General features: G+C 37.0%; 1 protein-coding gene across 12 annotated transcripts in view; it reads right to left on the bottom strand.

Annotated features, from left to right (window-relative positions):
- ptprt (protein tyrosine phosphatase, receptor type T) overlaps positions 1 to 24,460 on the bottom strand; it is a 316,939-nt gene that overhangs the window by 4,553 nt on the left and 287,926 nt on the right. For 9 of the 12 annotated variants that reach the window (XM_023325145.1, XM_023325147.1, XM_023325148.1 and 6 more), the window contains 11 exons: positions 22,101 to 22,186; positions 19,695 to 19,731; positions 19,233 to 19,330; positions 18,958 to 19,074; positions 12,041 to 12,195; positions 8,347 to 8,482; positions 6,880 to 7,029; positions 6,577 to 6,750; positions 6,362 to 6,493; positions 6,118 to 6,243; positions 4,257 to 4,420 (listed from right to left, as the gene is read on the bottom strand). In XM_023325145.1, the coding sequence (XP_023180913.1) occupies positions 4,257 to 4,420; positions 6,118 to 6,243; positions 6,362 to 6,493; positions 6,577 to 6,750; positions 6,880 to 7,029; positions 8,347 to 8,482; positions 12,041 to 12,195; positions 18,958 to 19,074; positions 19,233 to 19,330; positions 19,695 to 19,731; positions 22,101 to 22,186 (1,375 nt within the window). The remainder of the gene's footprint in view (positions 1 to 4,256; positions 4,421 to 6,117; positions 6,244 to 6,361; positions 6,494 to 6,576; positions 6,751 to 6,879; positions 7,030 to 8,346; positions 8,483 to 12,040; positions 12,196 to 18,957; positions 19,075 to 19,232; positions 19,331 to 19,694; positions 19,732 to 22,100; positions 22,187 to 24,460) is intronic. The other 3 variants (XM_023325149.1, XM_023325156.1, XM_023325158.1) reach the window with 1 other exon arrangement.

Here is a 24,460-nt window from a genome sequence, read left to right as displayed (position 1 = left end):
GGCATTTATATTTTTGTTCAGAGTATATTCACTGAAATATTTTTATTTAGCTTTGTTGCAGCTATTTTGGGCACTTTATAATTATGTCCTTACATTCAACAAAATGTTTTTAAATCTATTAAATGAATTAATCAGAATGAATGGTTTAAGTCCCAGCCCTAATTGATGTTGACATATATTCACCCAACTCTTTTAGTTAGTGGTGCAGAGACAAACTAAGTCTCTGCACCACTAAGGCATTTGGCACTAAGGTTGAGGCCAAATGCTGCGTGGGTAATGATTAGCTGAAGCTACTTTCTGTGTAACATATTAAAGCCAGGAGTGATTCAGCTCCTGTATCCTTAGCTTAGATAGTGTCAAACTAACAGAAGCTTTAAGTAATTCTTTTTTGTTGTGAGGCATGTGTAATTTTCCAGTTTTGTTTCAGAAAGCGATGCAACACCTCAGGTCCTCTCTGCTTTGAGACCAGATTTAGAATGCAGAGGGATTCCTTTAGCAATTCTTCGCCTACTTCTTGTTATGTTTTCTTTTTTCCTGCTTTGGGATACAAATTAACATGAAGGTGCAGGAGAAATAATATTTTAAATACATTTTGCAATAGTGCTTTAGGTTATATCTTAGGGCTAAAAGACATTAATATGATGAACCTAATTACTGAAGAACAAGAAGCAGGAAAGCTGATTTGATTTAAAACAGGTCAGGACTCGAGTGGCCAGTAGGGTCAAGACAACTGAATAACTTTCATACTATAATCGGATATGTATGAGAAAAGTCCAGTACTGTGCATATCTAAACGTTGCTGCACTAGAAATCTAGTTAAAGCCACAGAGAATTTCATTTGCAAACTAATTCTCATTTGAATTAGTATTTATACTGGTAATTAGGTCCCAGAAATCAGAAATTATGAATATTTTTGTTTCCTGGCTGTTGTTTTAGGTTGTACTTGAATCCACATTGATGGTTTTGGATTCTCTGATGCTGCTCAGTAAAATGAGCAAAGGTAATGACCAGACTCCGTCTGACTGCTGTTGGAAAAATGAACTGATAGAAACGTATTGTATAATAAATTTCTTATTTAAACCTTGTTTTCGCTGAAAGGTTTTACAAAATGTTAATTTAAATGCTGGACAAAAAAATAACTCAGATCACTCAGTGTGCATCGACCTCTGACTTTTACCTTTCTACTATATTTAAAATTAGCAGACTTTCAGTAATTCTTTAACATATTTTTACTAATGATAAGAAAATAAATCTGATTGATACATATACCTTCAAATAACATAAGCTTCCTGATGTTATTTGTAGGAGTTAAACCACCAAAGTACTTCAGTGTAAAAGATTACAATAAATGATTTTTACCATAGAAAGCACCAAACCTACGGTGAGCAAAATGAAACGACTTATCAGCAGCTGGTGGTTTGATCATGGAGACCAACCACCAGATGAAAATGGTGATTACTATTTAGGTTGTGATTATTGTGGAGTTAACACATCCAGTAAACATGGATTTTGATATATAATATGCAAACTAAACATTATCAGGCAGAATGTGTTCAATGTGACTCAACAGGCATTAGTGGTACACATATTTCATGGTGGTTGAAGTGAATCGGCATCAATACTCTGCAAATGTTTACTTTAAAACCATCACAAATAAAACAGAACATCATTTTTTAAAGTCATATTAGCAGTGAAATGACTGCTCCTCTTCTGGTGGATTGTTTCTGTGAGCTGCTTGTGATGCAGCCTCTACTCTGAATGTCAAAGCTTCTTATAAATCCAGTCATTTTATGCAACCAGGATCTTGTCTTCAAGAGGGTCTTAACTTGCAAAGCTAGTTTCAAACATTAAGCTGTTATTTACTGGGACAAAACAGAATCAGATTTTTGTAACTCTGCTTTATCTAACATATGCTTTGATGACTGAATAATGGCACAAACACAGTGCTGCCTTCTGCTGTTCTCCAAAGACTCAGTTTTATTTGCTTAAATTGAAACATAAAGAGCAGTGGGAGTAAATTTTCACCTGCTGCTAATTGAATCATCATCTTTTATTATTATTATTACTGATGTTACAGAGGAGTAAAATCAATGGCTTTGTTTGATTAGTCAGTGTCTTCACAGAAGCAGTTCCTGTATTAAAAGTATTTCTGGATTGAACTTTGAACTGAAAGTGAAACTCTAGCCAAGTGACCTTAACTTTTATTTAATCTGGGGAATGAAAATGAATCATTTCTAGATTTATACCTAATCTTATGGACATTATACTGACTAATTTCACCTAAAGGGCCTGACAGCAGTTTCTGCAGTTGGATCTTGTTCCTCTACCAGTTTGAAGTGGGAGACGTTTCCTGGAAGAGAACGTCTGTGGATGGATGGGGTGTATTCCTGTTAGCTCTCTTTTAATCTGCTTCCTAATTTTTTACATCTGCTGTTTTACTTCCTCATTTGTTCTGCTCAGATGGATTTTTATGGAGCTCGGCAGAGTTTGTGGATTTGAGTGTCTGTAATCAGCCTGTTACCAACAGTGTTATAAATTTCAAAAGTGGACATTGAAGGATTGTTTTACTGCATGAGCTGTAACACAACAACAGAAGCACCTCGAACAGTAAAGATAAATGATCTGTGTAATTTGTTGCAGTGTTGTCGCAGAAGATTAGGGTTTTTCTTTTTTGAAGCTGTGCATAAGGATGAAATTGCTATTAAATGAATCAGAACCAAGTTTGTAAACTGAGCTGATATTTAAAGGGAAACTTACATTTTTAAAAATCTGATAGTGTGGAGCACTTGTTGGTAGAAGAGAGACTTTTTCGCCACAATGAGCTTAGAGAAAAATGAATTTAATACATCAGAAAGTAAAAGTTAATGTTTCCTCACAAAATAACTTGTCTGATTGTGAGTCTGTTTGTTGCATCAGTCTGCCTGGTTTGAGCCTCTTAGTTCTGCTGGGATAACCTGAAGGCTATCAAGACCAGAGGATCTGCACCGTTTGATGTTCATGCTTTTTTTTTCTGATATAGTTTTAGAAACTTAACTAATCCAAATAGAAGTTTCCTATTCTATTAGGTTTATATGTTGTTTTTTAAGGCTAAAGCTGCTTTTTGGGCCCAGGCCAAGATATCAGGAATGGTATTGACTACTGATGACTACTTCATAGAACCCCGATCCTAAATTATTCCTTTAAATCGTTGGATTACTCCACTTCAGCTATGGGGGTCAACAAACTGCATGTTTTAGATGTTTTCCCGTCTTGAACACATCTGACTTGGGTGCTTCAACACAGTAATGTTGAATTGATCTGGTCTGTAAATACAGAAATACCGTTTAAAAACTCAAATTAAACTTTTTGAAAATGATGAAATTGTAGCTTCATTCAGACAGAATACACAGACTGTTCAGACAGTCTGTGTATTCTTTTCACCAGAATACACAGGTGATTCTGAATCGATCCAATCACTGAACAAATGCTTACAACAGATAGATTTGTGGAGGTGAACAGAAACAAACTAAAGTTATTATCTTTGGACCTAAAAAGGAACGATCTAGAGTCAACGCACAGCTTCACTTGGTACAGCTGGAAACTAAAGATCAGGCCCAAAAATATATATTTGCTTAATGATTTTGATGATGGCATTTGACAAAATGTAATATTTATTGCTTGTTTCATAACTGGTTACTGTGTTATGTTTTGATGATGTAAAGCATTTGTTGCTGAAATGTTGTTACTAACAGTAAAGCATCATGACTGGGATTATTTTTTTCTTTAGCAGCAAACTAAAAGCTTCTCACCACGTCTTAATTATTAAACCACATATAAATACATTTCTAGACTCTGATAAACTTCTGTAACATGGCTGAAACCAAGTTAAACCACTGGATAACGGTCTACTTTTCAGACACACTTCAGGTTTTAGATTTCTCACAATCTAACAACAAATTATCTTTAGCTCTAACAATTAGCTGTGGTGCAGATTATTAGTCCTCAACTCAGCCATCTGTTGTTCAATTCCTGGACTTTGCCTGTTTGAAGACTATTCATAAAGTTGCTGAGTTAAGTGTCAGCAACATTTTCAGAAAATTTTATTAGTAATTGTGTAATAATTTTTTGTAAAACAGCTAAGTGCTGGTTCAGATGTATAAACTTAATCTTTTGTCTTGTTTGGGTTAGAAAACGGTCCAGTTTAATCCGAATAACATTTAAAATCTCTTTAAATGCTTAAAGAGATTTGTGTCTTTGCTTTGTCTCCCTGTACTCACAGGCAGTGCACCACCGTCCTCCCGTCTCCTCCGTCGTACTGCTCCTGCCACTTGGCCAACCTCCTGACCAACTGGAGGATGGAGCGCTTCGAAAGAGGCGTGTCCCTGTAGGCGGGCCAGCCAATGAACTGGAAGTGCTGCACCAGGCGGTAACCGTCCTGAGGCTGTGAAGAAAGGTGGGAATTTAAAAGACTGTTAATGATGTGTGTTTCTGTTTAAAAGAAAAATGAACATTTTTGTTTTAGCTGTGCACCTAAAATATTTAAAGCTGAAAAAGTTGAAGAATCTGTAAAGTCACAAAAGATGCTTGTTTTGTCTTTGCTTTTTGATCAAATGTACTTCAAAGAAAATTTAATTTGATTTAATTTATATTTGAATTAAATTGTCTGTTCAGCAATCACTGTCAGAGTGCCAGTGGCACAATTACCATTACCAAGCCCCTGTTAAATATGGTGGAGGATGTATGATGCTGTGGGCTGTTTACCTAATACTTGGTGTTTTTGTCAGTAAATTGAAAATGTTCTGAGTGCAAAGCAGGATGACTGAACACCATGTAACTGATAGCTTTACTAAAACAACTGCTTAATGTAGAATTCATTTCTGCTGAGTAAATCTAATAACAAATTTAATCAGTGATAGACAATAAAATGTATTTTGTTTTATTCCTACACATCCAGATTAATCCAGACCTGCTGGTTTACTTCTCTCACCTTTTTGTCTGTCTTCTCTCTTTCCCACTAATTTGTATATTTTATATCTTTTTCCTCTTTTCCCCTCTTTCACAGTTTCCCTCATTTGATGGCTTAGTGGTTGGTACTTCAGACTCTAGCAGAGTGAGATGTGCTGTTATGGCGATGATATGAGCCATTTCACACTACACTGGTGATGTGTTTGAGAGAGGAAGAGAGAGAGAACATAGGGAGGAGGTGGGAGGAGAGTTCACTAAGCGCTATAGGAGCTCACAGGCGAGAGGGCAGCTCTGGAGTTGTACCGTCATGGATGAGATGAGAAGGGAGTAACAAAAGGAAGTGAGGCAGATGGAAACCAGGGAAAGGTGAGGAAAAAGTCTCATCCTAAAGAACGCCCTTTAAAAGTCGATCAAGGAGAACAAAGATCTGAACTAGCTCTACTTCAAACTAGGGCTGCAACTAACTATGCATTTAAAAATATGCAATATTAGAAACACAGAAATGTGCAAGTAAGTGAGTAATTTAATTCCTTTTTTAAATGAGAAAATGAACATTTTCTTACCTAAAATGCAATAATATAGCTTTCCTTGCATGTACATTTGATCATTTGATCAGCAAAGAATTCATCTGCAGCTAAAAAAATACTTTTAATAATGTGAAAAACAGCCTTTTCTGCTGAACTTATCAGTACAGTGTAGGGCTAATCTGGTGTTTTATTAATTTAAATTATATATATATATATATATATATATATATATATATATATATATATAAAACTTCCGCTCTGATCTGTTCTTTCAGCAGATAGTCCTTTTTGAGTCTGTATAATTCAGTTAACAATTACGCAGTTAATAAAAGAATCAACTAATTTAGTAATCAATTAATCCGATTAATCATTTCAGCAATATCTCATATGCTGCATGATGTATAAAATACTCACCACGCATCAGTTTCTTTCAAATAAAATCATCTATTCGGCATTAAACTGATCTGCCTAAACCTGAGTTGGCTTCCAGGTCAGAACATTTGACTGTATCTCATCTCATTAAATAAGTGCAGCGTCTTTAAACCAAATGTGGCGATGCGAAGTTTGCAGGAGCTGCTTTAAAATGTTACTGCTGTGACTTCCAGCAGTAACATTGTGGATTAACGAACAGGGAAACTCTGGATACCCGAGCCATGTTGCAGATCCTGAAGATTCGGTTGATGATGTCTTCATCGATGTCCGCTGATATGAACTCCACTTGAATCGGGCCGTAACAGCATGAGTTCTTCTCCGGCCAGTACTGCATACATAACTATAACATCAGAAGAGACAGGCTCTACAATTTCAATGCCTTCAGAACATTTATTCAATCTGGCATGTTCTGCCAGTAGATGGCAGCACTCCTAAAAAAGTTGTGCATGTTGTTGTACCTGTGCTGCATCCATCTCGTTGAGCATGACAATGGAGGAGCAGTTGTAGTCGAACACCAGCCTCCAGAAGTCCCCCATGGTGTTTGGCAAAGGATGCTGGGTAACAATGAAGGCTGCTGGCTGTTTGTGGCTCTGAAAGGTTAACGTGGTCTATGGGTAAATGGTAACCAGAACACTGAAGTTATGAAGAACATCAGAAGTATGTTTAAACTTACATCCATTAATGCAGCGTTGATGTAGTTGGAGCTCTCTCCATCAACAGATATGAGAAAAGGCAGACATCGGTCAGCAGACAGAACGTCCATACTGCGGTTCTTATCGTGGTTCCGGGGCAGTAAACCCACGCTGCAGTCTTCTGGACGAACTCTAGGTGTCACTATATTCAGCGTCTATCAGATCCATAAACAATAAATTAAATCGTTACGATCCAGCTAAAAAAACACATTCTTGAATTTTAGGGAAAAGACATTTATGCCTTTTTGTGAAGTCTTGAAACAAAAACTTTTCCATGGACTTACCTGGAACTCATCTTTAATCTGGCTGGAGTTGGTCTGTGGATCCAGTCTGCTGATATTGTAGTAAACGGCTCTAAACTCGCACACTGGAATCGCTGTGTTCCCACATAGACATGCTTCCAAGATGGCGTCGTGAACAAACACATACTGCTCCTGCAACACCAACAAAAGAAAGTCTGGGGGTGTCGGTGTTTTCCTGTCTCCTGACTTGGTGAACAAACAGCTGCTCAGCCTTGAACTCTGTTCCACTTGTTTAGAGCAGCAACAAATGTCACTTGTTGAGTAAACGATGCAGATTTGGCCCAGCAGCATTTTCAACACTCGATCAAAAGTAAGCAAACCAGGAACTCAGTTTCTGTTTGTTTATGCATATAAATACAGAATTTGCATTCTACTGCTGTTACGGTGGACTAAGACAGAATTGATGGAGCAGGGAGTGTTGTGGTGCATTGGTCCTTTATGGTGAAGTTTGGCCTTTCTTGTCTGAACCCCTAAACCTTCAGGTGAGAGCTGCAGCAGCCAAAGTGCATACTAATTCACAGCTGGCTGCTTTATCTTGTGTCAGTTCAGTTTTTTGTCCGTGTCCCACACGTGTTTGTCTGCAGCTTCTCGCATTTTCAATTTGCCTCCAATGTTATCGCTCAGCTTCTGTCTCTGCTGAATTTTGATTTGTTGCCCTTCGAGTGGAGAGGCGAGTTTAAAAGCATTATCAAAGTGACCTCTGTTGGTCATTACCTACTTTAGTGGCATTCAAATACACATTCACATGCAGAATCTCACGCGCAAACAGATGAGTGATACACACACACTTTTCTCTGTGCCTTTTAAAAGATTAATTGCTTTGTGTTGTGTGGAGCAGGATTATATTAGAGGCGAACTGCTTCTACGCTGACACAAATTGCTCCCACACATTTAAAAAGGCAGGGCAGGATGCATTTAGCTTGGTTTCAAGAGGCACACACACAAAAAGCTAGCAGTAACAGCACTGTTGTCATAACAGCAAAACCCCCCATGTGATGCTCTGGGTGGGTTTCACTTCTCTAATACATTCAAAAGTCATTTAGTCTTGAAGCATAAAGCAAGTCAGTCTGTTCTTTTTCTAATGGTGGAAAAGTTCATTTTTTTGGAAGCACACTATTTTCATTAAAGGCACAAATGGAAAGCAGGGGCGGGATGGATTAGATGGGCTTAGAGTAGCTTAGAAAGAAAATGAATACCTCTGTTCCAAAATGACATGGCCAACAGTTGCAACCCGTCTGGCTAATAATGACTGATCAGGCTCATTTAGAGCTGCTGAATAAACAGTGGAGAACAATGACTAACTGTGGATGTCGGCTCATAAAAACAACTCTTGGGGAAATCTGCGGTGGCTTAAGAACATTAAACCAACAATATCAGGTTCATTCTCTTTGAAGTTACCTTTGGGTGGGTTTTCAGCAAACTTTTTTACTGTACATATTTTCCTCCTACCTCTGTCTGGACCATGTTGACCCGTTGAGATCTCAGTTCACGGATGCAGTTGAAAATATCCACCACTCCTTCATTCTCTGCCATGTCCAGCATGATGTCCACAGCGATGAAGCAACCTGTCCTCCCCGCACCAGCGCTGCAGAAACACATGGAAAAGATTCAACTCGCTTGTGAGCAACTCGTCTAGTTTTATGAAAGCTTAAAAAAATGATTTGCTCAAAATTGACAAGCCAATAAACAAGAAATCTTGATCATCGTTACGGCTGGGCAATGAAACAATTACAATATCTATCATCACCGACACATGATCAATATTAATAGAAAATACGTCTGATAGAATTTTTGATCATTTGACTGAACTGTGATCCAGAACCGAACAGCATTCTGGGGGATGTAGGCAAAGAAAACAATTTAGCCGCTTAACTTCTCAGGGCCAGCAAAGCAAGGCTGGAGGAATCAACTAAATCACTCACTCTTTGGTTACCTAGCAACAACCTTCGTACCTTGCGCAGCAGCAGTTTCAGGTTTCGCCGCTGTGCCTCATAACTGCTTAATAATAACGAAAAACAACAGTGTACTGTAGAGTGAAAACTGAATAAAATAATTTGGATGTTTAAGACAAAAAAGCGAGTCATGCTCAAAGGGAAATTCATAACCACTATCCACTAACTTACATTAATCTTTGCAAGTTTAGAAAACAACATTCAAGTTAAAACTACAAGGAAGTTTAAATGCCAAAGGAAAAGTGTAATAAACATTGATTGTGTAACCATAAGGCCAAAATTTTGACAATTGGTTTTAATAGTAGTTGGTATTTCTGAAGTATGACAGAGCCAAAGAAGACGAATGAAGTCTTCTACTTCTTTTACCAAAATCTCTACAGGGAAAAGTTCCCTCCTTTCTACAGCTCTTGGGGCATTCACTGCAAAAAACACAAACTTAGCAAAGGCTCAAACACAAATACTGTTTTCCTCTGTCGTCCTCACACACAAAGACGCTTTAGTATCCCATGCCTTGTGTTAAAGTGACAGAACTGAACAGCAACACCTGGACAGAAGAGATGGGAGACGAGGCAGATCAACAGATGAAAAGATGGAGCGAATGAGTCGAGGAGAGAAGGAAGCAGAACCATGGAACGATGTGAAGATGTTACTGTGAGCGACAGACGTGATCATAACAGGGAGGAAAAGAGGGACAGGTGAAGGGATGGAGAGGAAACCAAAGAAAAGAGGCATGGAGGGACAGGGAAGCAGAGGAAAGAGACCCATCTTTCATTCTGCAATCCTTATGACAGTTTTCAGAGACAGCTGGAGAGAGAGAAAACAAGGAGAGAAGAGGCAGAGAGAGAGAAGGAGAGATAGAAAGCGCCTCAGCAGATTACCTGTCAGCGTCTGTGATTAATGTAGAGACCAGAATACTGTTGGCTGTGTGTGTGTGTGTGTGTGTGTGTGTGTGTGTGTGTGTGTGTGTGTGTGTGTGTGTGTGTGTGTGTGTGTGTGTGTGCGTGTGTGTGTGTGTGTGTGTGTTTGAAAGCTTTGTGACACAGGCCAACAGCGTTTGAGTGCCCCCGGAAATTGGAAGTGACTGCCATAACTTCCTGCCTGTCTGTCCACATACTTCCCCCTCGATCGTCTGTTTACATGTCGGCTCTCTTCATTTGTCTGTCTGCTGCTTTCTTCCATTCTCTGGTTGTGTCACCTTTTATGCTTCTTCTTACTTCTATAAAGTGGATGAGGAGTACACAAGTGTGTATTTGAAACATTGTATATTAGAGTAAGTGAGACATTAACAGGGGCGAAACAAATTTTGTAGAAATAAAAGGCCAAGAAAACATTTAATAAAGATTTGCAGGATGGGTTGTACTGATTACCAGGTCTCTCAAAGTTTTGATTTAACAAAACTGTCTTGTCAAATATGTTTGGAGTTTAAAGACTTAAGGTTATCAAAAATAGCTATCTGAGTTTTAACAAAATGCTTTGAGCTTGACTTCATTACATGCATATTGCATTGAAATTTTTAAATTTCTATAAAAGTGATTTCCCAACTGCTTGGTCAGGTTTTCTGAGATGGAAAAACAACATTTAGTTATGTGTGTTATTTTAAATGGTTAAAGAAAAGGAATCTGCACACTGTGCCCCAATTTTACAACAGTCTGAACTTTCAACAATCCTACTTTGCAGCACATGTTTGCCTTTGTATTTTATATAATAGATGCAACCACTGCTTCACAGCCAAATGCAAAAGAAAATGGGTCAGTATGGAAAAAATACCAAAAAAGGAAAAATAGGTCAGAGAGAAAAACACAAAAACATATAAGTGAATGAGAATTTTGAAAATAGGCACCTGACAGTATTTTACCTCCATTATTTACCAATAATGGGTGGGTGTTAACATTTATTTTGTGTAGTCCCTGCTGAGATCCACACTTTGCATTAATACAAGTTTCAATTATTTCAAATGAATTGAGAAACTCAGTCCAAACTTCGTGTCAGATCCCGCCAGAGGATTTACTATTGAAGCTTAAGTAACAATTTGGCCTTTTTGGTGACTATTCTGAAATGAACAAAAAAAAATTTTTTTCCCAATGACAATAATTCAATAGTATGTTTGTGTGGGCCAGACTGCAGCGCACCGACGTGTCCACAAATGTGTTTTTTCTTTCCTTTTTCTTTTGTCAGTTAAAACATTTTATCTGAAGTCTATCTTCCAGCTCCTATAACAAACCGATATGTTTCTATCTTAGAAGAACATCTTCTATTTTGTCTCTTTCTCTGGAAAAAAAAAAATAGAATTTGCAATTTTACCATGAATCCATTAGCTCTGGATTCATGTCCTGGTTGCCTTTTTGATGCAGCCTTTAAGTCTCAACCTCTAGAAGAAAACACTAGAAGATGTGAGACATAATTTTACTTAACATCACAAAGAATAAAACTAGTTTTATTTGGGATCATTTTACAAGGTTTACAGTTGCAAAAAAATGTGTAGATGGGAGATGCAAAGGGCTCAACAATATGTAGTTCATAAAACATATTGTAATAGCAACATGTTCAAGGACATGTTTGTAAAATGAAGATAACATGAAGAAAACATATTTAGGGAAGAAAAGTAGAAAACCTAGTTAATTATGGTGTTTAGTTTGTCCATCGATAGAGAGGAGACGGACACCAAGCAACCACACAACTTAACAGAAATATAAAACATTGTGGTGGATGAAGCAAAGTAATGAATTTAAATTAGCATTTTTTGCTCTTATGTTTTTAAAGTATCAAATATTGGGTAAAATATTTTAACATCTAAAAGTCCAGAACCTTTGTATTCATTTGTTTCTGGTACGGCACTAAATCTGACGCACAAGCGACATCCTCAAACAACAGCGATAGAGGATGCTTCTCTGGGCTAGTGATTTATTTCTGCTTCAAAATCGATCTGATGGTAGCTGGAAAAGTCATGTTAACAGGAGTTAGCTTATCGGCGAAGTCAGTCAAGCCTAAAATAGCATCTAACTGCTAAACCTGCTGCAGCAGCACAAACGCTAACGCTAATGTCAACGTTCATAGTTCACATTTCTAAAGCAATATTTTTCAAATTAGTTTCATGAATGATCAGGGGTTACAGAAACGTATGAAAGCTGAATGGGTAGATTAGCACATTGTTTTTTATCTGCTATTTAGGTCATCTCAGTGTGTTCTGTTACCTGCAGTGGACCGCTATGGGCCCGGCGTCCGGTGGATTGAGGAACTTGACCTGTCGTATGAAGCCCAGCAGTCCCGTGGCGTAACAGGGAACGCCGTGATCCGGCCAGCTGGTGAAGTGAAACTGACGAAGTTCACGGATCTCGTGGTGGCCCTTCTGAAAAACATGACGACACGCTGTGCTCAGTCACATGCGCTTGCAATGAAAACCTCAGGGAAGGATTTCACCTGCTGGTGAAAAGTGTTGGCCATTTTCTCTCCTGATTATGACAAATGCAGGTATGTCACAAAGCTTTTTTCCTCTTTTGGAGCAAACTGACAAGAAGACGCATCACAGTTCAGGACCCTAATTTACAGCAGGGATTTTCAGGAATACAAGGGTCTTGATGTCTTTGGTTTCACATGGAAAATAAATCAATCTTGTGCATGTCAAGACGGCGCTCGGGGCCACTTCTGGGACTGAGAGGCAGGAAGACTTATTGTGGCTCATTTGCTTAATTTACAGGGGAGATTTGGGGAAACTGAAGGCCACTCAAGCTCCATAAAAAAGATTAATTGATTTCACAAATCTCATGATGGTTCTTTAGGGAGAAACTTACAGAAAGAAATGCCATCATCCAGTTCAGCTTCCCAGTTTGCTACCAAGGAGACTAGCATCCTTCTAAGTCCTTTGGGTGGATTGTAGCTCAATGTAAAAGTACATATCTAATTATAACTTAGTCAAGAGGAAGAAACAGTAACTGTGAGGTCATTTTAAAAGCATGTTACCTACAGTGGAGGCACAGTTCTGCATAAATACTGGAGATAAAATAAAAATTCTCTGTGCCTGAGGGTAAAACTCTAAACTACATTTCTGGAGACAAAATAGCTGATTGATTGAAATAATGGTGAGAAATACTTTTTACTGTATTACTGTCAAATAAAAAATGGCCTCCATGATGAGCAGGAAAAAGAATCTGTAAAATATGATCATTTCTTTTAACTTCTGACTTCTAATGACTAACATGTTCTCCTTCTGTCTGTCTGAGTTTTTTCAAAACTGCAGTAAAACCAATTAGTGGGACTAAAAGGCGCAAACGTTTCCCTATGCCTACATATCGCTATTGATTCTCTGTGAATTTCAATATTAATGTTAATATTTTATTCTTTAATACCAGCTTGAAAATCTGAAAAACTTCAAATTATCAGTAAAAAACAAAGAAAGTCATAAATTGTTGAAAAGAAATGACAGGAAAAAGGTTCTGTTTTTATTTTGATCAAGGAATGGAGGTCAAATGAGCAAAAGCTGCAGCCACAGAAGCTCCCTGAGGAGATCCCACCAGGAGAGAGTAGTGAGCAGGTGTGAAGTGGAAGATTACCTGAAATACAAAACTACTGACAGTCTTCCAGAAAATGACTTAATGGGGTATTACTGCTCAACATGGTGGTTGTAGAATCCGTTAAATTAATAAACTAAAGTCAATTAGTTATTGATCCAGATTTTTCCATTCACAGTCTATAATCTGATGTGTTTTTGTACACTTAAAAAACGAAATAGAACCCAGAAAAGACTAAATTGCTTTGATGAAACTCTAGAAGTGTCTGAGGGTGTACGTTCTTTTTATTATGATATGGCAACCTAAATCTCTATGTTTCTATTTTGAACATAGATCTGCGTCACACTTTGGGATTCTGTTTCCTCTTCCTCCTGTTCCCTTACAACACTGTGTGCTCTTTCTTTAATTATTCAGAACAATCGATTTCCTTTTATGCTTCTAAACTGAGAGCGGTTTAAAACCGAGAGTCATGATCTCCCAAGTTCAGTTTACGCTCTAAGAATAGAAACTGAAATGAAACTGTTGTTATTGCATCCCTCATCCTGGGTCAAGGTAGGAAGGGATTCTTTAGCATAATGATGGCACAGTGAAGAGAGAATAAAAGTAAAAAAAGGTGTGTAAGACAGTTTAAAGTTCAAGGAATAAATGATTAGGATGAGGATTGAGAGACTGGAAGAAGAGGAGAGATGGTAAAGGGAGGGAAGTGAAAAAAAAAGAGTAATGAGCGTAGAGGGAGAGGAAGGACAAAAGGCAGCGTAAAACCCAGAAAAACCACAAGGTAATTTGATTAGTCGACTTTGCATCGATCGACTCTTCTCTATGATGTTGAAATTACTTCTCTAAATCAATAGGCGGCATAAAAACATGGCCTGAGATTCACGATACTTGGGTTGAAAAAATAAAACAAAAACATTAAAATGTTCGAAGGAAAATGAGAATCTAGAATTGCCCCTCGCAGTGAAAAATGAGAATAATTCCTTCAAAGATCTGCAGTTATTTTAACAGTTCCTGTCAGCACATAAAATAATGAAATGAATCCATAATTTTATGACATTCTATACACTTTTGCATAAATATTTTCCTCTTCCGTCCTGTTACAACTAGACGAAGTGCTCTGACTACCTTGTGAGAGACTACCTTAACCTGCCCTTTATTGTCTGAATGTCCTGAATCTGGATAACTTGGGACAGCAGGATGAGGAAGTTGCAACAATCATTAGGTTTTTACTTACAAGTTCACCCTGACATCCAGGAGATTGTTCTGTGAGAACAACCAGTTACGTTTTATGCAATTTCCCTTTCATTTCTCTGCTAGTTGTTTGAAATAGAATTACAATTGTTCAAAAAACACAGAGGGAGAGTTTACCTGAAAACCCCATCAGAATAGATGTCATGATGGAAAAGAACAGACTTGTGTTTATTTTCTTGTACTGAAACACTGGAAGCTTCACCGTTTTTTCTAATACTAGAATAGAAAAATGCGTAAGCATTCAAAAATAACGACCTCGGAAAACTAAAGTGTTTTATTTCTGGAAAAAACATGAATTGCTTTGTGCTTTATGAAAAGCATAATGTTCTTTAGTCCTTCGTTCCATGAGACCTTCCTGGTTGTAACAATGCAGACAGCAGCTGCACCTCAAATCAATCTGCTCAGAGCATTTCTGTGCCGGAACATATTTAAGAACCATTTATGGTTCAACTGACGTCTGAATAGAAGTTAGTAGATTAGACAAATTAAAACCACTGCGCTGCATAGCTCCGGTCAGTTTTCATTAGTGCTGGGTTTTTTTTAGATTTTTTTCTTTTGATTTCATGGAGTATTTCTTTACTATTTATTAATAACAAGATTTAATTAATTTTGAGTGAAACGGCTCTCCATATACAGATTTTTCAAAGACATAATGAATGACTGTTGCAGATGTTACACTCTAAAATGTCACTGTAATCACTCCAAAGTTCAACCAAATGTGTGTCATTAGCCGTTTTCTCTCATCAACAAAGAAACAAAGCACATCTGCTTTGTCACAACATGGCTCAGTTCTGACACATTATTAGATACGAGTCTTTACTGCAGTTGTGCCTTGAAGCTAAACTGGAGCAAAACACTGCAATCAAATCATTCCTGCTGTGCAGAAGGACAGCAGGAACCTACCTGGACTGTTGGAGGATAAAATGCCCCAGAACTACATCTTTGTTCCTGCAATAGCATTCATTCTCTGTTGGTGTTTATATGTCTAATAACACCAGTTAGCTGCATTCTATAAAATCAAGATGATACAAAAATGTGTCCTGAAGTGTATAGGTTTTAATTCCTCTTTGATTTGTGTTCAATAAGAGTAACACACCATGGTTAAAATGAGCTAAATTTAACAAAATAACAAAAATTGAGGAGAGATTTTTGTTAATTGAAATAAATAACTATATCAAGTGTTTCTAAAGCTAACTAAAACATACAGAAATTATATCTTTTGTTTACATTTTTATGAATCCATCTATTAGTGAAATATTAGTTTTTTCCCTCACATAAGCAAATCAGCAAATTATGGCACCCCATTCTCCTGGCTCAGCTGACGCTAATCTGCAAAATGGCAACAGCAAAAGCTGGAAGGAAACATCAGAATCAATTGTTCAACAATAACTGAATACATTTTGTGAAAACGGTAACTTCTGTTGAGAAATAATAATTAATAAATAATTTGTGTTTTCCTTCTATCTCTGTTAGCTAGTTGCTAAGCTAAAGCTAAAGGAAATGACATGTTAGAAAATGCAAATGAGAGCTATGCTTAGAGGAAGTGACACACTAGGGAACGCCCTCTTTGGGGCGTAGCTTAGATACAGGCTAACAAAGGAGATCACAAACTCTTCTGGGCCATTTTGTCTGTTACCTCCTAAAGGTGGCATGAGAAATGGACCAGCTGTATTTTGGTATTAATAAATGGAATTCTTGAATTCAACTCACCGACTCTTCTTTAACCTCAGACATGGAGAACGGATGATTCTCCACACTTCTGTTGAGTATTGATTAGCTAATCAATGTATACATCATGACAATGCAATACTTTAATCTTTTTGAATTCTGCACTTAAAAATTACCCAAAGTATGAAAAAACTAACTACTATAATTAATAAAAACTAAACTAAAGCTAAACAATATGTGGCTAATAATAACTAATAAAAACTATCAAACACACTAAACACTAATTAAAACTAGCTAGACAAACAAAAAGTCAAATAAAACTAAACTGTAATGAAAAACCCAAAATTATTATAATCCTGCTGCACTCCCAAATCTTTGGCTTCACAAAAAATATTTGATTTCCACACTTCAAAGTGTTGTTTACTAGATAAATCCAATTTTAATGGATTCTGTGTGATGGTCTACAGCAACAAATGCTTCATGAAAGAGATTGTCTTCAGCTACACATGCAAAACTACAAGGTGACATCTGTTTTGCACAGTGAGAAAGAGACACAGTGAAACTAAAGTTGCAATCTTCTTTTCTGCATGTTTTGTGAAAATTCCACTTTCACAGATAAAATGAACTCTTTGAAAATAATGTCTGGCAATCCGTGGAACAGAAATGTTCCTCCCTCACCCACAGCTTTTCTTTACAACTGATCCTGACTCTCAAACACAAGCTACCTTTTGTGATCTTTTTTCCCTGTCCTCCATCTCTCCTGCTCTCTCTCTTGCAGATGCATTTGCATATTTTCTCTTTCTTTGAGACCCTGTCGTCCTTCCTTACTCTCTGCTCAGTTAATCTCTTTGGATGTGCCATTAATAAATGTTTTTATTAAGATCCTGTTCTCATTATTTACTGCAAGTGAAGCAATTTAATTGTTGCCTCGAACCTGTTCTCTCTCTCTCTCTCTGCCTTTGTCTTCCTTTTGCTTTGTTTTTCACATTCAGGCAGTAACAGGAGCTTCTTCAGAGCAGAGATGGAATATTCTGAATCTGTTTGTGCGTTCGCATGTATTATTGCAAATGACAGGCATTCGAAATCAGCTTTCCTTTGAAACTTACACACACACACACCCCCGCCCACTCCACACACACACACACCCACACGGAGGTGCTTTGGATTAATGACTTGCTAAATGCGCTGACGGCAAGGGCTTGAGGACTTGTCTTGATAAGCTGCTTTCGTATGAGTGAAAGAAGGAAGAAAATATGGGACGGGGGAAGAAACAGGGTAAAGTGCAGAAAAGCAAAAAAAAAAAAACGTGACAAAAGTCAAGGAATATGTTTTAAGATGTAGGTATTTAAAAATGTGATTTTGTGGCAATTTTGGTCAGAGAAACATGAAGTTGTCCTGCTTTTGATGAAGTCTTCTATGATCTATACTCTCACAAGAAATACAGATTTAATCAGGACTTTAAAAAAACAACTACTTTGTCTCTTAATTTACCTGCACACAAAGCAAAAAAAGGGTAAAAAATGATTATTGCATATAGAAGCGTTTCACCAACTCAAATTTAAGACTTTTAAAGACCATTATAAATAAAACTTACGATCTTTTAAGACTAGTATGAATGAAATTTAAGACTTTCTCAAACCATGAGGAATTAGATTTAAAACTTTTTGAGGCCAAGAAGAATGAAATTTCAGACCTGTGTCATGACTAATGAAAACAAGATAAAATTGCACATATATGTTTGTACGGATGGAGAACTATTGAGAAAGAAATACTACTACTTGTGAGATTAACAATAGATACTTGAACAACTTTGTTCAAATAAAATTCCTAAATGGTTAGTACTAAGGTTTGACTGCTGTGTTTAAAATCCACTAAACCTCCGACTTCTGAGTTTGCGTCGCACCAAATGTTCTTGGATCAGTTCTAGCAGAAGCAGCGACAACTATTTTTAGCCACACCAGAGGATCAAAACTGACATTTCTGGAGTCTGTTTGTGGCTCTTGGCAGAAGTTTTGTCCTTCTCACACTGCATTTGGCTTCCTGCAGCCTTAATCCCAGTAGGGTTGGGCTTTTTTTTTGCACAGAATGCATGTAGCATCATACAGGTTGGCAACAAAAGTGAGCCATTGATGAAGGCGAACGTCATCCAACCAACTGGTGATAAATTTGCACTTACCCATGATAGACACAAAAAAGTTAGCAAGCTAGCAAGGCAAAATGTTACCAGTAGCCTCAACTGCCTTGAGTCACAAAATGCAATAAAGATGTCCATCTTTGGCCTGACAGAAAAAAACCCTACATATAACTCAGTATTACAAAGTTCTGCCACAACAGAATTCAACACCTGTAATTAACAAAATTATGGAAAAATGTAAATTTTTAAAATGAATTTAAGACATTTTAAAGCCTTAATTTTTGATGCATTAATTTAAGACTTTCAAGATGTGCAGACACCATGTGTATAAAAAAAGTCTCCAACAAAAAACAGCGAATTCAGGATTTTAAAAAATATACAGCATAGAAAAAAACTTCCTTTCCTTGTTTTGTCCTCAGTCTGAGCATATTACCATCAAATCCTCATATTATGTAAACAGAGACATCAACTGCTTCTACAGTCAGAGGAAGGAGCATCTTCACAATCCCAATCTAGTTGGTGAAATCTGCCAGATGAAGGAAGTCTTGTTTACCTTTTGGACAGTGAATGTCCGGATGACGTATTCAGCCAGAGGCTCAGTTTCTATCAGGGTCACCTTGATGTCTCCATAAACCTCTGTCTCATCAGGCCAGTAACGAACACATTTCACCTGAAAAAACACGATTTACACAAACACACAGATTTAAGCAGAGTGCCTGGTGATAATCACAAAACCGAAAGTCCGGCTGCGCACACAAGACAGAAAATAAAAATTTCCAGATACTCTCAGGACGCAATCACTTTTAATAGTGCTGAAGATGAACTCACCCTTCCCACCTCCACCAGATTTGTAACCATGACGATAGAGGCCGAGTTTTCCTGCCAAACCATCCTCCAGAAATCCCTCACTGTTTCCTGCATGGGTCCTGACAGACAAAATACACAAAATCAGTGCTGACGTGTGTGTGGGTGTGTGTGTGTGTGTGTGCAGATGGGTGCAAACTCATATTAGAAAGGAAAATATCAGCACTGATAATGCAGACTGTTACAAACACACACGCACACACACACCTACACACCATCAATCCCAGATAGCAGTTTTGGGGGGTTGAGGTAATGGGGTCTTAAATTTGTCAGGGGGATTTTATACACCAGTTTAGATTTAGGAGGCTGCCGTAACAGCCTTCCACTCCGAAGTGACGCCATGCTGGTGGCGGCAACACACACCCCTACACATGCACACACACCACACTCCAGCTCGTCATATGCTTCCTGCACCAGTTTAATTACCTTGTGTTGCGATGTAATGTCTGGGTCTGTGATAGCCCTGTGAGTCAGAGGAACAAGGCATTAAAAAGCTTCCTTACCTTCTGGTTACATTTTTGCTTAATGCATTTTTTCTTTTTTCCAATTTTATTTAGTTTCAGGGTTTTATGCATCAGAATACAGTAAAACTGATTACAGCTGTGAAGCACAGTGGTGGAGGGCTGATGGTCTGGCTTGGAACAGCTTGTAGTTACTGAATAATCCATGATCACATTTTATATAAAGCTTTATATAAAGCTCACTGCAGGTCAATGTGAGCCAATCAATGGGTGAAACAGGAAGAAATCAACCATTGCATTGCTCAGTCAAAGTTCATTCCTCCAACTGATTAAAATGTAGGTTGACCTTAAAAGATCAACGCAGAACAAAACATCTCTGCAAGCTTTATTGAAGTGGAGTAAGGCGAAAAACCTTGGGAAAAATTCCTACAGTATAACAAAATATCTGAATTTCCAATAAAAGTGTGTGCAAAACGTTTTCAATATGCTAATGTCAAAGAACACAATTTCACAATTGTCGTGTTTCTATTTAATAACAAATGCCATTAAAATCAATAAGTTTGTTCACACAATAAGTCATTAAAAATCAAAGTGGCGATAGAAGTAAACATTTACATTCAGATTTCAGCCACTATCACTATCCGCCGTAAGAAGATGTCTTAGTGACGAGTCCCTTATTCCTGGGAGTGTCGTTTTTACGCAGCGTTTTAGGGAAATAATAGTCTGCAGTTTTACAGAAGATCTGTGGATTCAACACTAGAACAACAAACTCAACTTTTGGTGAACTCTGTGATGCTGAGACTTCTTGTAGAGCCTGCTGCAGTTACTCGATGGATACAAAGTGTTTCCATCACAAGCGTTGCAAAATACACAAATTTCAACACGTCTGAAAAACCACCTCATCCATGCACAAAACACTTATCAAAAATTTTTATTTTTTTCAAAATTGCCATTTTCCATCCAGTAAACGTATTTTCTGAATTCCAATTTGCACAAAATATGGTCAATAGAAACTCAGCTACAGTTACAGGAAGGTACAGTTACAGTTTCATAAGCTGTGGTTGTTTTATTAATGTTTTTATAATTAAAGCATAAACGTCTCTGTAGTGCATTCTTGTGGTTTATCTTTTTCTTTTGGGTGTTCTTCCTTTTTTTTCCTCCCTGTTTTCCTTAATATATTCAAGTGTAATTAAATTTGTGTCTGAATTGTTAGTTTCTTCTTCCTTTCAATCTTTCATTAAATACTTTTTAAATATTGATATCTCGTTTGATTTTGGAATTATTTTCTTTTGCTGAAACACTTATGAAATCAATAGCCTGACTTCAGATATCAAAGAAGCTCAAATTTACCATTTTATTTTCCTGCCAAATTCATTTCCTTCACCACCTACTTGTGCATTTCCCTTTATTCCATTTCTGTCTTTCCTGTTTTGTCCTCCAAACTGTCTGCTTCTCTCTGAATAAACCAAGGTTGGTTTTTTAAATAATCAACGGTTTATAAAAAGGGATCCTTTTTTTTCTGTCAGTACGTTTCTAAACACCAATTATTCCATTGATGTTATCCACTACTCCTAGTTAGACAGATAACTGGGCTGAGATTAATACTTTAATCAATTTTTGTTGCTATTAAAATCCCCCTTGTGTTTCTTAACTGAGACAATGTAATGCTCAGATTTTTGTTTTCATCGTCCCTCCTTCCTTACATCTCAATAAAAAAGGCATCCTTCATCATTAGGGACTCATTGAATGAGAGATTTTCTCCAACAAATTCATTAGAGCAGTCAATACAATCATGTTGTGCTGTAAAGAGATTACAATGAATAAAATTTGATAAAGTGAGGAGAAAAAGACATGCAATAAAATCAATGGTAGCATTGAGGAGGGAATAGAAATGAAGAAAAAACCAAATGGATTTCCAGATTCCAATGTGACTAAGTTTGTTAAAATTAATCTTTTATTAGATCATCTAACGCTATGATGAGAGTTTAGGAAGTGGTCAGAGTTTGTATTTTAAGTCTTTGTGGCAGGTTGTCATTAGTTGGTCTAGACCTGAATCTAAATGGACGTCTTTGTTGGTGCGAGCAAATCTTTAGATTATTACAATGTGACAAGATATTAAAACACCAACCTTGCTTAGCTAGAAGTGAGAGGTTGAGTGGTTCAAGTCTTTCCTCTGCCTACATTCCCCAGAATGCTGTGCAATTCTGAATTGAAGTTCAGTGGAATAGAATTAAATGTATTATGTTCTGATATTACATTCAATATCAGTACATAATACTGATATTGAGACATATATTGCATATATTAGTTTATTGCCCTATTGTAATCGGTGTGTGTGTGTGTGTGTGTGCGTGTGTGTGTGTTATCTCACATCAATATAGTTGGCGTTGATGTAGTCGGAATGGGGGTCTCCATCCAGCAGCTGCAGTCGGACTCTGGTGTGATCGTCTGTGGGATCAGATAGCACAAAAATACAACAAGCCTAAAGTTACTTTTACCCACAGATCGGAGAAGCTAAGTGTGCAGGAGGGGATCCAGCTACCAGGGGGCAAAATCATGACATTACAGACTAAATCAGTCCTCTTTAAGAAGATGTATGCACTGGAGACAATTTCTATAAAATGTGTCACAATAATTGAAAATAAATTGAAAAACACAGTAATAGGATCTGACATGAACATGAAACAAAACCTGGTGAATCTGCATGGTTTGGTTCAGTATGGTTTCATTTGGAACTGTTGTTTCCTTCACATCTTTCAGTCCCAGAGCAGCTTCTCTCTGATGAACTCAATAGATTTGTTAGAAGCAACATAAAAGAACTCCCCGATGCAATTCAAAACCAACATTATTTGGATGTGTCAGAAACGCTGTTTCCATTACAAGCTGCTGCTCTCAGCAAACACTTTTATTTGCTGCCAAATAATCATCAAGAGAAAGATTGTTTTACAAGAGGCGACTCTTAATGCTGGAAAACACTTTTCCCAAGCTACCATAAATGTATTCAGAGATTTACTTCATTAAGTCAGTAGCACTTTATAAAAAACATTACAAGGTCATTGACATTTAAAAGAACAATTTTCTCACTCAATAAAATGTAGACAACACTTCCATGATACCTTTAAATGCCAAAGACGTAACAGATGATGGACATGAGCAAAATAAACTAGTTTTATATTGCAAAATTTACATTTCATGTCACAACAATCTTCAACATGTTTTATAGAGATTTTAGAATTAGAACTCCTTCGTCATTGTGCAAGAAAATCCAGCAAACGTTTTGCATAACAGACCAACAAAAAGTAGAACCTTATTTTCCAAACAACAGTAAAAAAAATACATGGTTTTCAGAGTTAAAAGCACATCTGACCAATGCTTAGTGCATTCGTTTTACCACCATTTACTCTAATTATCTTAAAATAAAATAATAATAAAAAAACTAGTTTGAGTTAATCTGTTTGTGTTTTTAATAGAGAACATTAGTAAACAAACAACATGATGGAGACCAAAGAGATGGTAGCTCAGTGATGAACCTTTGCAGAGGTTTAAAGCAGTTAGATGATGTAACCTGTTCAGTTCTTCATCTAAAAATGCAAGCAGTGGAGATCAGATTTAGTTGTTCTGCTTAGATAAGTTTTGGCAGCAACATGGTGTGGAGTTCCTTCTCTTCAGCTGGGACAGGGAAGCTAATAGTTGATAAGAAGATGGATGGAGGCGGCAAAATGGGCCCAACCAGCTTAGACCAGAGAATATTCATGAGTACAAACTCTCATTTAAAATCCAAAGTATTGTGACTTTTCAGACCGTTTTATGTAATTCAACATAATGTACCACATTGTGTTGGTTGATCACATAAAATCTTCCAGTGTTGTGATTATTAGCTGAATGGGGAATGTTGAAAGAGTGGGAGCTTCTTAAAGAGACAGAGGCCAATTTCAAGGAGTCAAATTTTTATACTTTTCTGTTCAACATTTTTTTTAAATAACTGAAGGTAACACAGCTGCTTGATTATGCTACAAAATGTCCGAATGTTACTGGAAAGCGTATAAAAGGTGACCTTTATTTGTAGCATTCCAGTCTAAAATTCAGATTTTTAAAATAGTTTCTGACACTAAAATACTAAATATATTAATTAGTTTGGCTTTATTAAGGTACAATATGAAAGATTAAAAGTACATTTGGAAAATTTATCACTTTTAAGCAAGTAATATTTATGTGTTTCATTAAGGCTACATTTTTATATTAAAAACTTTTTTATTGGTCTATTGTAGTATTCTAATTTTAAATGTCATGTTTTTATGAACTATAAGCAGAAAATTGTAACTAGCGGCTTTCAATCATCCGTCTGTGTAATTAATCTATATAGTGTGATTCGCTTATTGACAAAGTTCCTAAAATGAATTGACTTTTAAAATAAATTAAAATAATATTTTAATTTATTGAATGGGTCTGTATATGATAATGTTAACCAATTGTGATCAAAAAAATGAAACACTAACTTCACCTTCACACTCAAACTTCATCCTCATTACATGTCACAAGAAGTAAATCAGCTTTTTTTTTCTTTTTCCACTTCTGTAAGTCATTATTTTGTTCTGGGCCCAGTAATAGCCATCTATAATATTGGGATGCACATGAGAGTGATTACATATAATGGGAGGCAGTCATTTGGCTTAGTCGCGTCATAGCAACAGGAGGTAATTGCAGATGAGGTGGGCATAATTCAGACTGATT

Source organism: Xiphophorus maculatus, chromosome 20 (assembly GCF_002775205.1).
Source record: "Xiphophorus maculatus strain JP 163 A chromosome 20, X_maculatus-5.0-male, whole genome shotgun sequence".
In the NCBI taxonomy this organism is placed as follows: Eukaryota; Metazoa; Chordata; class Actinopteri; order Cyprinodontiformes; family Poeciliidae; genus Xiphophorus; species Xiphophorus maculatus.
Note: the sequence above shows the minus strand (reverse complement) of the source record. Positions and strands in the feature narration are given on the sequence as shown.